At 42.7% G+C, this 16,058-nt stretch overlaps 2 protein-coding genes across 2 annotated transcripts; one reads left to right on the forward strand and one right to left on the reverse strand.

Moving 5' to 3' along the window:
- The first annotated feature begins 5,815 nt into the window (after positions 1-5,815).
- Positions 5,816-10,381, forward strand: LOC138957491 (dnaJ homolog subfamily C member 7 homolog). The gene is made up of 3 exons (XM_070328608.1): positions 5,816-5,973; positions 8,360-8,393; positions 9,028-10,381. The coding sequence occupies exons 1-3, from the start codon at positions 5,859-5,861 to the stop codon at positions 9,122-9,124; spliced, it is 246 nt and encodes an 81-aa protein (XP_070184709.1). The 5' UTR covers positions 5,816-5,858; the 3' UTR covers positions 9,125-10,381.
- Positions 10,382-10,997: 616 nt separating this feature from the next.
- Positions 10,998-15,446, reverse strand: LOC138957492 (1-deoxyxylulose-5-phosphate synthase YajO-like; the record flags this gene model as incomplete). Its single annotated transcript, XM_070328609.1, is given in 4 exon segments — positions 10,998-11,412; positions 12,062-12,201; positions 13,397-13,569; positions 15,349-15,446. Coding segments are annotated over 4 exon segments (531 nt in total), but the record flags the coding sequence as incomplete, so codon positions are not given.
- Between the last annotated feature and the right edge of the window lie 612 nt (positions 15,447-16,058).

Raw genomic sequence — 16,058 nt, forward strand, 5'->3', positions numbered from 1 at the left:
GAGAGAGAGAGAGAGAGAGAGAGAGAGAGAGAGAGAGAGAGAGAGAGAGAGAGAGATAGAGACAGAGAGAGAGCGAGAGAGAGAGAGACAGACAGAGAGAGACAGAGAGAGAGACAGAGAGTGACACACACACACACACACAGACAGACAGACAGAGGGGAATGCATTGCTACATCTTTATTTTTTGTAGTCACAGTATTCTCTTTAGCATCGTTTCACCCGGAAGCGGTCTGTTGAAATATTTATATTCTGCTACGACAGCAAATATTTTTGTATTTAAAAATAGATTCAAATCAGTCCTTCCAAACAAGAGTTTATCACAGTGAAGGAGATGTGGTAGTAAACTATTAATTATAATGATTCTTTGATCCGTATTGTGGCCAGTGTCTCAAGAGTTAATAATAATAATAATAACAAGAAATTCCTCCGAGGTAGGAAAAACACCCCCGTTGGTCAAAGGGAAATAACCATTCTCACTGCCACCAACTGAGAAGGTTATTTCCCTTTGACCATTAATATGTCCCTCTATAAGTCCTTGTAGAATCTTAATCCACCAATAACTCCCTAACCGTGTGTTTGACTGGTCCCAATTTTTGTAAGGACCGTCTCAGGAATGTATAGAACCTGTTCACCAAGTTTGGTGACGATCGGTCCGTTCATTCTTGAGATCTATATGCGAACACAAACACACAAACACACAAACACACAAACAAACACATCGACCGAATCCTATACACACCCCTATACCGGGGGTGTAATAATAATAATACGAATATTTGTAACGCGCACATATCTCACCAACAGGCGACTCAAGGCGCACATACTCATTCACACACACGGAGACTTAACTCATTCGCTGCGCAGCTAAATTTCCCCTGTGTTCCCTGCCAACGCGCGATTTAGAGCCATTTTGAAAAAAATATTAAAAATCAACAACACAAGATAACCTTACATACCTTATGTTTTTGCAAAGTTTGAAACTTACTCTTTTAGAAAATATATGAAACATTTGAAAGTACATACCTTTTGTTGTCTTCATATCCACGCAAAATATCCAATTTGAAGCAAAACAAAAAAACTTTCTACGTCATGGGTTCATCATACACAATGTCATGATCGACACTTGCATTGCCCGAATCATCACCCAAATGATCGTCCATTGGCACAAAATCGTCACCAGAATCTAAAATATCATCTCCACTATCATCATCACTGAGGTCAAGATCAGAACCGTACTGAATAACACGTTCTAGCACTCTTTTCAAGTTACTACGTCTTAGCAGAACGATCCGCCATCTTGGAAAAGTCAAAACACGTGGGTCGCACACCGTCAACAAAATTTTTATTAATCCCAACAATTTAAGGGAAGGAACTGTTTACAGTGAATGGTACCACTGTAGACAGATAGAAGTTCATTGCAGGGGTTGTTTCCCTTGGTCAGCAGGACCGTTTACACCGTTAAAAATTCGTGATATCCGTCGGAACTCAAGTGCCGGCACGCAGCCAACGCTAAACACAGGTGTCGGAATTCCAGTTCCGACGCGCAGCGATCACTAACACACACACACCATCAACCATTAACTATGTACAGTTATTCAAGGTGGGATGCGGGTGGGCACTGTAGAATGCATGGATTATTTGGAAAAAAAGGAATGTCTTGAGTGCAGATTTGAATGATTCGAGGGAGTTGTAGGTATTGCGTGTCTAGAAGAGAAACTGAAAGTGAGACATTTGTTTGGTCTGAAGAAAAGAAAGACCTTCATTTACAAGAGCTCAGATCATTGGCCTTTAAAGAACTGTTGGATGGGTTTGTTTGCTTGTTTGTTTTGTTTCTCTCTTCTTCATTACCTCTCTTCTTTATTGTGGTCTTTCTAACTTTTTTGTTTCCATTTTATATTGGTCGCATTTAGCATTTTCCATCTATCAAATTGTTCCATTTATATGCTTCTTTAGTGGATACTATATGTTTTGTATTTGTTTAAGTACAGGTTGTTAGACAAGGCAATGTGCCTTAAACTTTTATCCTTGTAATATAAAGTTCGTTCGTTCGTTCGTTCGTTCGTTCGTTCGTTCGTTCGTTCTCTCTCTCGTTCTGTCTCTCTAGTTCTGTCTCTCTCTGTCTCTCTCTCTCTCTCTCTCTCTCTCTCTCTCTCTCTCTCTCTCTGTCTGCCTGTCTGCCTGTCTCTCTGTCTGCCTGTCTCTCTGTCTCTGTCTCTCTGTCTCTCTGTCTGTCTCTCTGTCTCTCTCTCTCTCTCTCTCTCTCTCTCTCTCTCTGTCTGCCTGTCTGCCTGTCTCTCTCTCTCTGTCTCTGTCTCTCTCTCCCTCTGTCTCTCTCTCTCTCTCTGTCTCTCTCTCTCTGTCTCTCTCTCTCTCTCTCTGTCTGCCTGTCTCTCTGTCTCTGTCTCTCTGTCTCTCTCCCTCTGTCTTTCTCTCTCTCTCTCTATCTCTCTGTCTCTCTCTCTCTCTGTCTGCCTGTCTGACTGTCTGTCTGTCTATCTGTCTTTCTGTCTCTGTCTCTCTGTCTCTCTCTCTCTCTCTCTCTCTCTCTCTCTCTCTCTCTGTCTGCCTGTCTGCCTGTCTCTCTCTCTCTGTCTCTGTCTCTCTCTCTCTCTCTCTCTCTCCCTCTCTATCTCTCTCTCTCTCTGTCTGCCTGTCTCTGTCTCTCTCCCTCTGTCTTTCTCTCTCTCTCTCTCTCTCTCTCTCTGTCTCTGTCTCTCTGTCTCTCTCTCTCTCTCTCTGTCTGCCTGTCTCTCTGTCTCTGTCTCTCTGTCTCTGTCTCTGTCTCTCTCTCTTGTTTTGGATGTTTATATGCAATGCATTATTGCAACTACGCAAGTCAAGTCAAGTCAAGTTTTATTATTCCAATAAAACCCCGTGAGGGTACATGGAAAATTAAAAAACACAGTAAAAACACATTTCATTCAACACCAAATAAAAGGAACTAAAACAAAAAGAAATCAGACTATATACAGAAAAGGGAGTTGAGGGGTGAGGGAGAGCAAAAACAATACAAGAAACAATTCAACAATAATAATAATAAATAGTAATAATAATAATAATAATAATAATAATAATAATAATAATAATAATAATAATAATAATTGTCAGTAAGTACTGGTGTCACATGACTGATGTGAACCAGTTGATTGGCTAATGGCGATGCGCTTAAATCTGTTAGCGCACTCCTGGAGTGCGCTAACTTTTCCACAGAGCGTATTCTTACACCCTTTGCCAAAGCGAGACTGTACTCTCATCCTCAGAATTAATTAATGACATGTAGCTTATATTCTCCACAATACCAATGATTATGACCATAAATGTCCTGCTTTTCAATTAAAGCAGAAGTGTTTTTTTCCTGACAGATTGCATGCGCCTGTGCCGCCCACAGTTGCACTGATCTAAAAATAGAACCCGCTGTGTCTAATTTTTCAGTTTCGACTTGCGAAGATTCCTCTCATAATTATGCCATGTTGGTGGCATGTACCTTATTATCCACATTACCAAATGATGAGTTAGTGTACAATTCCCAGCAGCTAACAGAAAACACAAGTGTTATTCCGATAACGTCGCAGCTAGATCAGCACGTAGCAGACTACACTGAAATACGACTGCATCTGTTCAGTAAATGAATGCTTTCCGTTTATTTTAAGGCAAGAACAATCGGAATCGAAAACGTGTAGGGTTTAGAACGTTCTTAACACATATAAGACTTATTACCAGCCTTCTTTATGTGTGCAGACTCAGTGCAACGGGACGAGCAATTTTTGTTTTTAAAATGAGACTCAGTGCAATAGCCTAGCAGACGACATAAATCCCGCTCAGCAAATAAACGTGTTAGGCAAATGTGAACGATAAAACGATGGGGATATAATACGTGTAGGGTTCAGAGCATTCTTACCGTTCATATTTAGTACCAGACTCCCCGATGAGGGAAGATACCACACGAAAAACATGCCACGTTTATTTTGAAAATGGGCTTTCCGTCGACCTTGGCAAGGGGCACAACTCTGCACAGTCAATCTGTCGAAGCTCGATGAAGGTTTCGAACCGCAAATAACTGAAAGCACAGTCCTTTCTCCGAGTTCAAATGAGAGAAAGATCATCACTGTTTAGCTTAACGCTACACTGGAATTTACCAACAGAAATTAAAACAAGAGTTTGCGTGTGATGAAAGCACAACACACGAGACAGCCCACACAAAAGTAGATCTTCTATACGACCTGACCACACAGTTATGCCTATTCAAATGCGCGTAGCAAAATGTGCGTGTTGTATTTTCTTTTTTCTCTGGCGGTACCGACAATATCGTTATTGAAACAATCCCAGTGCACTAAGGGATTTATAGAGCAAATCTCGAAAATAATTATTGAACTCAGCGCTATGCGCTTCGTTCAATAATGAATTTTCTCGATTTGCTCTATAAATCCCTTAGTGCACTGGGATGTCTCAATAACTTAAATAATAATAATAATAATAATAAAACACTACAAGTGCAAAGTGATTACATACATTTATTTACTATGGGGAAGGGGGAGGGAGGGGGGTGGAGGGTGAGTTAACATCAGGACAAAAATACTATTACAAACAACACAAAACAGATGCTATGCTGCAATTTTCACACTATATTGTTTTTCCCATTTTTGAGTGTGTATACAAAACCATAACCCTTTTTCTTATTACTATTTACATTATGTACGTCTGTAAGAAACAATAACCTTGTCAATTTTACTATCTATATTCTGTGCGTCTGTATTAAGTGTTTGTATAAGGGACAGGTTGTAAGATTAGGCTTTGCCTAAAACCTCTATCCTTTGGTAATAAAGTTCAGTTTCAGTTTCAGTTTCTCTCTGTCTCTCTGTCTCTCTGTCTCTCTCTCTCTCTCTCTCTCTCTCTCTCTCTCTCTCTCTCTCTCTCTCTCACTCTCTCCTTCTCTGTCTCTGTCTGTCTGTCTGTCTGTCTTTCTCTCGCTCTCTCTTTCTCTCTCCCTATCTTTCTCTATCTCTCTCTGTCTCTCTCTGTCTCTCTCTCTCTCTCTCTCTCTCTCTCTCTCTCTCTCTCTCTCTCTCTCTCTCTCTCTCTCTCTCTCTCTCTCTCTCTCTCTCTCTCTCTCTCTCTCTCTCTCTGAAACCATGCACGGTAAACAGATTCCAAGATAGAAACGAACAGCCTTATCATTAGAGTAATATACTCTGTACACTTCCTGTTGCACGTCTTTGTACCATAAATAAGTACGCAGAACATTACAAGACCTTGACGTAAAATAATGCATGAAGTACCTTCTTTACAATGGAACCTCGACACAGCATAATAAATAAGCCATGCTAAAATGAATAAAGCATACCGTGCATTTTCTATAATCCGACCTTGACGCAAAGAACTACGCCGTGCTATATTTAATAATTCATGAGCTGCATCTTCTTTCTTCAGTCTTCGGTGTAGAATATTACATTCGTTGCTGAATTAAATATCCCATTTTCTATAACCAGGTTATGCCGTAAAATAGTGTGCGCCGTGCATTTCCTAATACTTTTTATCTCGGTATGTCAAAAAGTGTGTTGCGTGCATTTTATATGGTTATACCTGGACCCTGTATGAGACGTTATTACTTTTATTTTAATTTCTTCCGTTCCATTCTGTTTAATTTATCAGAATTCTTTCTTCTTTTTTTTATTTCACTTTTTTTTTTCATATTATTTCAAGTCATATTCTTTCAAGTCATATCCTTTCAAGTCATATCATTTCAAGCCATATCCTTTCAAGTCATATCCTTTCAAGTCATATCCTTCCATGTCGTATCATTTTTTTCTCTCCGTGTAATTGCATTAAATGTGTTGTTTCAGCTCGTACTGTCAGCACTGATGGCTCTAACATTGGCGCAAGGCGGACTCAATCCCTATGGTAACCAGGGAGGCATGGGAGGCGGTCAAATGGGTGGAGGAATGGGTGGTCAAATGGGAGGCGGCATGGGCGGAGGTAAGACAAACAGGGTTGAGATCCACGCGAAAGTTACTACTAGATTGGGAACCAGGGCTGCGGTACACGAAGTGAGAGTGGGTGCCACCCAAACGGGAGAGAACAAACCGCGTGGCCTGATTCGTCGAAATCACAACAAATCTCAATTTCAACCAATCCAACACCGCGGCTGGCTCCCACCCGGTTGGTAACTTTCTTGTTCACACCGGCCCATCTGCTTGGTGGTAGTGGTTGGAATCACAAATAATCCTCAATCGAAGATGTTCGGAAATAACTCTGATGGCTTTGTATGGGTTGTGAAAAGGTGAATACTCTTGCGTTCCTTGATGCACAATTTCTCACGTGACATTATATGGGGCGGGGATATAGCTCAGTTGGTAGCGCGCTGGATTTGTATTCAGTTGGCCGCTGTCAGCGTGAGTTCAAACCCGCGTTCGGCGGAAATTTATTTCTCAGAGTCAACTTTGTGTGCAGACTCTCTTCGGTGTCCGAACACCCCCCGTGTTCACTACATTGGGGTGTGCACGTTAAAGATCCCACGATTGACAAAAGGGTCTTTCCTGGCAAAATTGCTTAGGCACAGTTAATAATTGTCTACCTATACCCATGTGACAGGGAATAATAGGCCGTGAAAGGTAAATATGCGCCAAAATGGCGTCAATCTACTGGCCGTATAAAATTTCATCTCACACGGCATCATTGCAGAGCGCCTAGAACTGTACCCACGGAATATGCGCGATATAAGCCTCATATTGATTGATTGATTGATATATGCCGGTCATTATACCGAGGAATGTGTCGGAAACGCCTGGACAAGGAGGGTGTGTGAAAAGTGTGTCACACTTAAAAGGTGGTCGTCTACAGTTTTGCTTTTTTTCAATCATCTTATGGTTAGATTTCGCTAAAAAGTGATGTCAGATGATGAATGAACCCTGGGGAAAAAAGTTATGGGAAAAAAATATGTAAAACAAGATTTTAATTTTGGGTAGCGTGACTCACGCTTCCAATATTTTGTTTTTTGTTTGCTGAGAACATGTGCTTTGCCTAAAAATACTGACCAATCAAATTCATGTCACTATGCTTATAGCCACGCCCAAACAAGTGCAGCAACAGTTTGACACTGGAGCGCTGTCCACGCTTTTCTTTAAACGCACGAAATGCACGGGATTTGAGAGGAGTTTTGCGCTTGGCATTTTCCAAATAAGGATATCCTATTATGAGTACTACGCTGGAATACTACAATGAATTTTCAAACGGCTAAACTGGCTCTGTCTTTCCTGATCGAAAGGGGGTGTATTGTTGATATTTGTAAATAATAGACTCTGCATTTTAATGGTCAAATGGCGATTTCGGTATAAAAATGTAGACAAGGACCTTTAAGAGACCTCAGTTACATCTCGTGTGCACCACAATATGTGTAAACCCCGCGGATCTGCCGGGGATTTCGCTTGGATTAGGTAGGAGCATCATCTCCATTTAGAGACTTTCCCCAAATCAACATCTTGGTTGCTTCCTGTGCCGGGATGAGATTTTGTGTTTGTTTGTTTCTCTTTATTTATTTTTTGGGGGGGGCGGTTGTGTTTTGTTTGTTTTTGTCTCCATTTGTGTGTTTGCTTGTTAATTTTTTTATTTATTTATTTTTTTTTTACTAACTCGGTTTCATGAAATTGACACAGGTGTCAGTTATACAATTTATTTAGCAAAGAAAAAAGAAAAAAAAGCTCATCCTGCATGGAAATCAGCCTGGCTGTTGAGTTTTGGTGCGTATCCGAGTTGATGGATGATCTTATCCTTTAGTTCTCTTCGTTGATTGGCTGACTGAATCATGCTTTACACAGCACGGTCCGGATGGTGTACGACTCGTACTATCTATCCTACGACACACGCCAGCCGTACTACGTAGATGACGTTACAATGAGCGCTTCCAGGGTGATAACGCGAGACAACTCCTGTGATCTTGCCGCGAGGTGGCGCCAGTTACCAGCCGAATGAAAGAAGGGGCATAACCTCGCCAGAACCGACCATTGTCTGTTTACCGTATAAAATGCACGACTTACACACGAACTGTTACCAAACCAATATGCTATTTGGGACCAATGCAAGGTTGGTTTTTTTCCTTTCTCGTGTGATCTTGCCGCGAGGTGGCGCCAGTTACCAGCCGAAAGAAAGAGGGGGCATAACCTCACCAGAACCGCCCATTAGTTCCAACAACCAAATTTGACATGTATTCAGTATCCCATGTATTGTATTCAGTATGGAAGTCTTACCCCATGCTATAGCCTGGCGAGCTGAGATGGTTAGCCGAACCGTAAACACGGGAATGATTATTGCGCCTTGAAAATTGTATGTCAATTTGTGACTAATCTTTTTTTCTCCTACTTTTCAGGCATGTTTGGGCGCTCTCCTTTATCAACACTTATGTAAGTGCGTTATGCTGTGTTACGTGTATCACCCCCCGCGGGTTAGGGGGAAGAATTTACCCGATGCTCCCCAGCATGTCGTAAGAGGCGACTAACGGATTCTGTTTCTCCTTTTACCCTTGTTAAGTGTTTCTTGTATAGAAAATAGTCAATTTTTGTAAAGATTTTAGTCAAGCAGTATGTAAGAAATGTTAAGTCCTTTGTACTGGAAACTTGCATTCTCCCAGTAAGGTAATATATTGTACTACGTTGCAAGCCCCTGGAGCAAATTTTTGATTAGTGCTTTTGTGAACAAGAAACAATTGACAAGTGGCTCTATCCCATCTCCCCCCTTCCCTCCGTCGCGATATAACCTTGAATGGTTGAAAACGACGTTAAACACCAAATAAAGAAAGAAAGAAAGAAAATTACGTGTATCACATTGTCTTAGCAGACAAGCAGACAAACGGACATGCACACAGAAACAGAGAATCAGTGTGTGTGAGTGTGTGTGTGTGTGTGTGTGTGTGTGTCTGGGGGGGGGTGTGCGTGCGTGCAAGCGTATGTATTTGTGTTTTGCGTGTGTGTGTGGGTGTTGGAAGCATGAATTTGAGCAATGTCTAATGATTTATTTCTTCTTGTGTGTGGTGACAAGGATGAGCCGATGGCTGGATATCAACCCATTCATGGCTATGATGTTCGGAGGCATGGGCGGCAACATGATGATGCCACTCTTGTTCTCTAACATGTGATAGACAGGCTAGCAAAGCGACACATTGTAACCATGGCGACACGACGTAACCAGGGCAACACGACGTAACCATGGCGACACCTTGAAACCACGGCGACACTTTGTAACAATGGCGACACGACGGGACCACACCTTGTAACCATGGCGACACCTTGTAACCATGGTGACACCGGAATGGCCACTGTAATGCAACTAGGATGATTTGGATAGACAAACCTACCCCACCCTCCACCCCTTCTCCTTGCCAAAGAGTCATTGCCGGTGTGACGTTTTCATCTTTCGCCGTGTTGATATTTCGCTTCTCGGCCTCGTTGATCTAGTATAATCTCTACACTGAACAAAAAAACACCCTTCGACAGTACTGATGAGCGACCTTGTGCACCTTACATTCATGGGGCCAAATTTGTCCAACCAATTTGTTTTATTTAACTTAGAAATTTGATTCATCCTAAAATGTTTTCCTTCTTACTCAAGGGACGTAACCACTCAGTACACGTTTTCGAAGAATTCGATTTTGGGGGTGAAATCTATTAAATTTTACCACCAATTTTCTTCATATGCAAGAAACTGACATGCTTTTCGTCCATAAATAATTTCACTTCTTAATTTTACCAGGAAACAACATTTCAGTCTTGAGTATATGTCGAGGGGGAAATATGTACACAGGCGAAAGATGAAATCGTGACACCGGCAACAGTGGTTCAAGGACGAAACTATACTGCTGTCAATTTGTTCTCTGTTTGTTTTTGTATATGACTTTTTCACGATGTAGATCAAAGGCAGCGAAACTCATTTAAAAGAAGGAACAGAAATAAAAAATATTCTCGGGGACGCTTCCTTTTCTGTGTCAGTGATTTGTGCGTGTGTTTGTTTTCGTTCGAACCAGTTTGCTGGCGAGTGCTTTGGGGTCAAGATTAAAGTCGTCGGGATGTAATATTTGCTCCCTGTCAGCAATGTTTCCTGTAAATCAGTGTTTGCAGATTAGAAAAAAAATATCTTTTTAAATTTTCATATATTCGCGATAAACGCCGCTAGATGGCAGTCTCAGGTTGTTAAATGAATATCACAAAACTGGATATTTAGATTCAAAAGTTTCCACATACAAAAAATTTCGTTGTTTACAACACAAGCAAGGCAGAGACTTTTTTGTTTGTTCAGGTTTTGTGTTGTAGATGTTTGGCATTCTCTGTCGGGATCGATTTCGGTTCGTCTTCTTCGTTGGAATGGAAACTTAATTAATACATGTACGGGAACTACTTGCTTGTTTTCACTGTGTTTACGAAAGAGCATGGATGTGACAATGTGTAACCTGCAGGATAAAACACAAATAAAGAGGGGATCAAGAACAAAACAAGCCTAGTCACACAAAAACACCCACACACAAAAGTTTTAAATGATGAGAAACATTGTCCCTGTGCAACTGACAGTCTACCTCCTGCAGTCATTGTTAAGAGTTGTTTTGTTTATTCAATGCATTGGTTGGAAACAGTTATGTCTGTGTGTGTGTGTGTGTGTGTGTGTGTGTGTGTGTATGTGTGTGTGCGTGTGTGTGCGTGTGTGTGTGTATGTGTGTGTGTGTGTATGTGTATGTGTGTGTGTGTATGTGTGTGTGTGTATGTGTGTGTGTGTGTGTATGTGTGTGTGTATGTGTGTGTGTATGTGTGTGTGTGTATGTGTGTGTGTGTATGTGTGTGTGTGTGTGTGTGTGCGAGCGTGTGGGTGTGCATGTGTGTGTGTGTGTGTGTGTCTTCTCTCCTATTCCCTGTTGGTGGGTCAGGGTTAGCATGACAACGAGAACCACGTCAGATATTTGTGCTGTCAGCATTCTGCAGACTTTCCACCGACAATAAAACAAAAGGTTTTAAAACAAAAAATTAAAAACACCGGCACAGCAGTATTCATATCATAATTATACTCATCTCAATAAACAAGTAAAAAAACAAATTAAATATACATAATTTTTTTAAAGCAATCCATCTTGCCGGTCTGCCGGTTGGTCTAGCTTTGACTGCAATGTAGATAATCTCACGCTGAGCCTCGGACATTACTTCACAAAAATAGGTCATTGCCCTTGACCATGCATTTCATGTTAGATTATCTTGTTCTTCTCTATCCGCCAACGCCATCCCTTGTGTCGAATGTGTGACGTTGACGTCACAGGGTGCTACGTCAATACTGTGTGACGTAGGGCGGGGGGTTCCAGGGGTTGCGTCTGTTGGCGTTGACGCTCCACAGCATCTGGTATGGGTAGGGGATGCGTGGCTTCGACACGTTGTCCAACTCCGACATCTAGACAGTGCAAAAAGGTAGAGCGTCTGTTAAGGGGGAGAAAGTGAGTGTGTGTAGGTGCATGTGTTTGTGTGTATAGGGGGGGCTGTACATATAGTCTCTGTCTAGAGGGTGGTAGGCTGTGTGTGTGTTGGGGGGGTGTAGTGTGTGTGTGTGTCACTGTGTGTGTGTGTGTGTGTGTGTGTGTGAGTATGAGTGTGTGTGCGAGGGTGTGTATGGATGTGCGTGCGTGCGTATGTTACTGTGTGTTTGTGTGTGTGTCAGTGTGTGTGTGTCTGTCTGTCTGTCTGTCTGTGCGTGTATGTGTGTATGTCTGTGAGTGTGTCTGCGTGTGTCTGTGTGTGTTGGGTTTGTGTGGGAGTCAATGTGTATGAGTGTATGCGTGTCAGCGTGGCCGTCTAACATAAAAAAAATCATAAGCATACAAGTATACAGTTCGAACACAATAAATCATCTACTACTAATTGTGTAAATGAACATGACAAGGTGTAAAAAGAATATGTTAAAATAGCTAGACAATGGGATGGATACACACTGTGACACACACACACACACACACACACACACACACACACACACACACACACACACACACACACGCGCGAATCGTCACATGGGAAGGAAAATGCCTTTCGTTGTCAGCACCCACCTCCTCTTCCGTAAGGCTCCAGCCATTAGACGCCCCCATGTTGTCTTCCAGCTGAGCCATCTTGGATGCACCAACGATCACTGACGTCACTACCGGTTTCTGCAGCAGCCATCGCAGCGCTATCTGGGCTGGCGATTTTCCTGTTTAAACACACACCGTGACACACACACAAACGCGCGTTCCGGAACCCCACCCCTGGAAAAGGCATGTACCTTACTTTGAGTGTTGGGTTTTTTTTGGTTTTTTTTAAAATAAATTTTGTGTGTGGCTCTAACAAATTTTATTCAATGTGAAATCCGATGTTTTAGCACCAAAACAATGCTGCTCTTAACCCTCAAAACAAGGCCCAGAATGCACCAGATTGCACAGATTTTAACCGTTTTTCAAAAATTTTCCGGGGGAGCATGCCCCCGGACCCCCCTAGTTCGCGCGCCTGCTTCGCCACTTCGCTGATTTGCCCCCCCAAAAAAGGAGGAACCCCCCCCTTACAACTCATTTGGTCCGGCCCTGCACACACACAGTATGTTTTTGCTACTGACACATTGTTTAGGAACAATTAATTTTAATAACGGTAAAATAAGCGTTCAGGGGAAAAAACTCCTTCCGACCGACCGAACAATCCACTCTTGTTTTTTCGTTTCGTTTTATTCTGGTTGAAGAGGTATGGGTGGAAGAAGTGACAGAGAGACCTAAAGAAAGAGGGTAAGGGTGTGAGAGTGAGAGAGAAAGAAAGTGAGGGAGAGTGTTAGAGAGAGAGAGAGAGGGAGGGAGGGAGAGAGAGAGAGAGAGAGAGAGAGAGAGAGAGAGAGAGAACGAATTGCCTTTGCTTTAATTGTAACGTGGCACTCTACCATTGCTTAGTACACACATAAACACTAACACAGAGAGAGAGAGAGAGAGAGAGAGAGACAGAGAGAAAGAGAGAGAGAGAGACAGAGACAGAGAGAAAGAGAGAGACAGAGAGAGAGACAGAGAGACAGAGAGAGAGACAGAGAGACATAGAGAAAGAGAGAGAGAGAGAGAGAGAGAGAGAGAGAGAGAGAGAGAGAGAGAGAGAGAGAGAGAGAACTGAATTGAATTGAATTGAACTTTATTTTTCGAAGGTAACAGAATAAGCAAATTTCATTCGGCCATCGCCCATTGAGGGTAACTTGATCAGTAACAAGAAGAAATAGAAGTTAAAGAGAGACAGAGACAGAGACAGAGAGACGGGGAGAGGGAGAGAGACAGAGACAGCGACAGAGAGAAAGAGAGAGACAGAGACAAAAAGACACACAAACAGACAGAGACAGACAGAGAGACAGACAGACTAGCTGAAAAATACAAGAAACGCACCATGACTGCACGCTATGTTCCGCACGGTGTCCACAACATCCCAGACCTGTTGGTCTTGGCTAACCATGTCCCATGAAGGCCAGGCTTGGTTGCCCTTCCCCCGCTGAGTTGCCCAACCCACTCGTCCCTCTTCGGGCACGTTCCCTTGGCTGTACTTGCCCGTCAGAATGCCCCTGCAGGACGGAATGAAGGTAGCAGTAAAAAAAATATTAAATGTTCGCTCTTAACAACACAGTGTTCTAGATGATCGAACGTGTAGTAACGACCTGTTCGGGTACGTGTAGATATTGCGGCACCCGTGACACCAATGTTCCAAATCATACGTTGTTTTGCTCCCACCAAGACTGCAGATCTTGGCAAACGCGTGCCGTAAAAACTAAATTTGATGACGTTTGTTTGTTTGTTTGTTTGTTTGCTTAACGCCCAGCCGACCACGAAGGGCCATATCAGGGCGGTGCTGCTTTGACATATAACGTGCGCCACACACAAGACAGAAGTCGCAGCACAGGCTTCATGTCTCACCCAGTCACATTATTCTGACACCGGACCAACCAGTCCTAGCACTAACCCCATAATGCCAGACGCCAGGCGGAGCAGCCACTAGATTGCCAATTTTAAAGTCTTAGGTATGACCCGGCCGGGGTTCGAACCCACGACCTCCCGCTCACTGGGCGGACGCCTTACCACTAGGCCACCGTGTTGCGGTTTTGATGACGTTACCCGTACACGTTCCCCTACACGTGCTGAAAAGTGCCGCATCTAGATCTTGCTATTAAAGGCACAGTAAGCCTCTCGTAAACCATCACAGATACTGTCAGGCTTTTACACACAGTACAAACACCCTTTCATTTAAACACTCACCGCTTGATAACATCCTAGGTGCCCTCCGTAAAGAGCGAGCAATTTTCAAAGAATTTATTTTTGCGTGGTTTATCTTACCCCTGAGCCATCGTGAACCCATGTGATCCAGTTTCCTTTTTTCCCAATGTAGTCGTCAGTTTGTAATTTGAATGCCACTCCCTGTGAGCTTATCTGCAATAGCACGTTATTATGTACCTCTGACTATGCACGAAACAAACGGCTGTGGTTCACAAGAACTCTAGCGATGGCTTTTGACTGTTCAGAGGAACTGGCGAGAGGCATAAACCGTCGTGTGCTACGAGAACCACGACCTTGCGTGACCCTGCTTCCGGGCTTTTCTTTTTTCAAACTTTCAAAACTTCGAATTGTACTGATCTTGTCTTGATGAAAAAAGAATTCTTTTATGATTTAAGAATGTTTGTGTAACAAGCTGTCAATTTATTATTTAGATTTTAAAAGTTAGGTCTAGCGCCAAAACGCACCACGGTCCGATTGTCTCTGAGACAATCCGCAAAATTAATTCTTTAAAAATTGCTCGCTCTTTACGTAAGGCACCAAGGATGTTCCCGTTCGGTGAGCGTTCAAATGGAAGGGTGTTTGTACTGTGTGTAAAAGCCTGACAGTATCTGTGATGGTTTACGGGAGGCTTACTCACTGTGCCTTTAAATGGTGATGAACAGTTTCCAGAAACTGGAGTGGCGAATGTTAGAGGCTCGGTCCTTCCCGTGAAGTTCTGCTCACTATCAGATCTCGTCAGGCTTCTACGTGGGATAAGGCTTATCCCTCCACTTAGACGGATACCAAAAATCAACACTTTGACTGTTCTCTGTGGACAGCGGGGATTTAGGAATTGATTTAAAAACAAATTCAACTCTGCACAGGAAGACATTAGGACACACACACACACACACACACACACACACACACACACACACACACACATACATACACTCTCACACACACACACACACACACTCACACACACACACACACACACACACACACACACACACACTCACACACACACACACACAAATACATACACACACACACACACACACACACAAATCAAAAATGTGAAAAATGCTCACCCTTTGAGCGGACTCCAGGTCAGGACCCCGACCCCGTTCAGCTTACACACCTGGAACGGCTCCAGCTCCGAGTCTCGGCTCAGCAGGCTGTATTGTTGCTATGGAAACCACAATGACGTCATGGGTGTCTTACAGTCTAGGATGTTTATTCAGTCGACCTCTAGTCAATATGGATGTTATGGATGTCTTATGTATTAGTCTGTATGAGATTATCTGAGTGGCGCCACGGCTGTTTAAAACGTTATCCATCCCCTAGCAACCTACTCCTGAACCACGCATAATAACGTCATCTCTGGTTAACACTGCTTACTCCGCGCCCCGAAGCCACCCGTCCGACCTTGCACGCCATCGCAAATAAAATTACGCTGTCTGTTTTAAACTCCACTCTTATATTTCGCTAACTATCTTACTTATCTCTGATCATACATTAATAAACCTGCCACTGTTACCCATTTAGTCAACTGCATTAAAGAATAAACACCAGACAGGCAGAAACAACCAACATAAAAAGGAAATTTTAGACTACAACAAAAACTGGGTTCTCAGTAGACCCAGGAATTAGGAATGAACAGAAAAAGAAACAAAACGAAACACAAACTGAAAACGACTACTGCAAAGAACACGACGATCTAAAGGAAACAACTGACTCGGGAACAGAATGTCTCACACACGTTACAAAAGACAAAAAGACAGCCTTCATACACACATAC

The sequence above is a fragment of the Littorina saxatilis genome, unplaced genomic scaffold (genome assembly GCF_037325665.1).
Source record: "Littorina saxatilis isolate snail1 unplaced genomic scaffold, US_GU_Lsax_2.0 scaffold_2393, whole genome shotgun sequence".
Lineage (NCBI taxonomy): Eukaryota > Metazoa > Mollusca > Gastropoda > Littorinimorpha > Littorinidae > Littorina > Littorina saxatilis.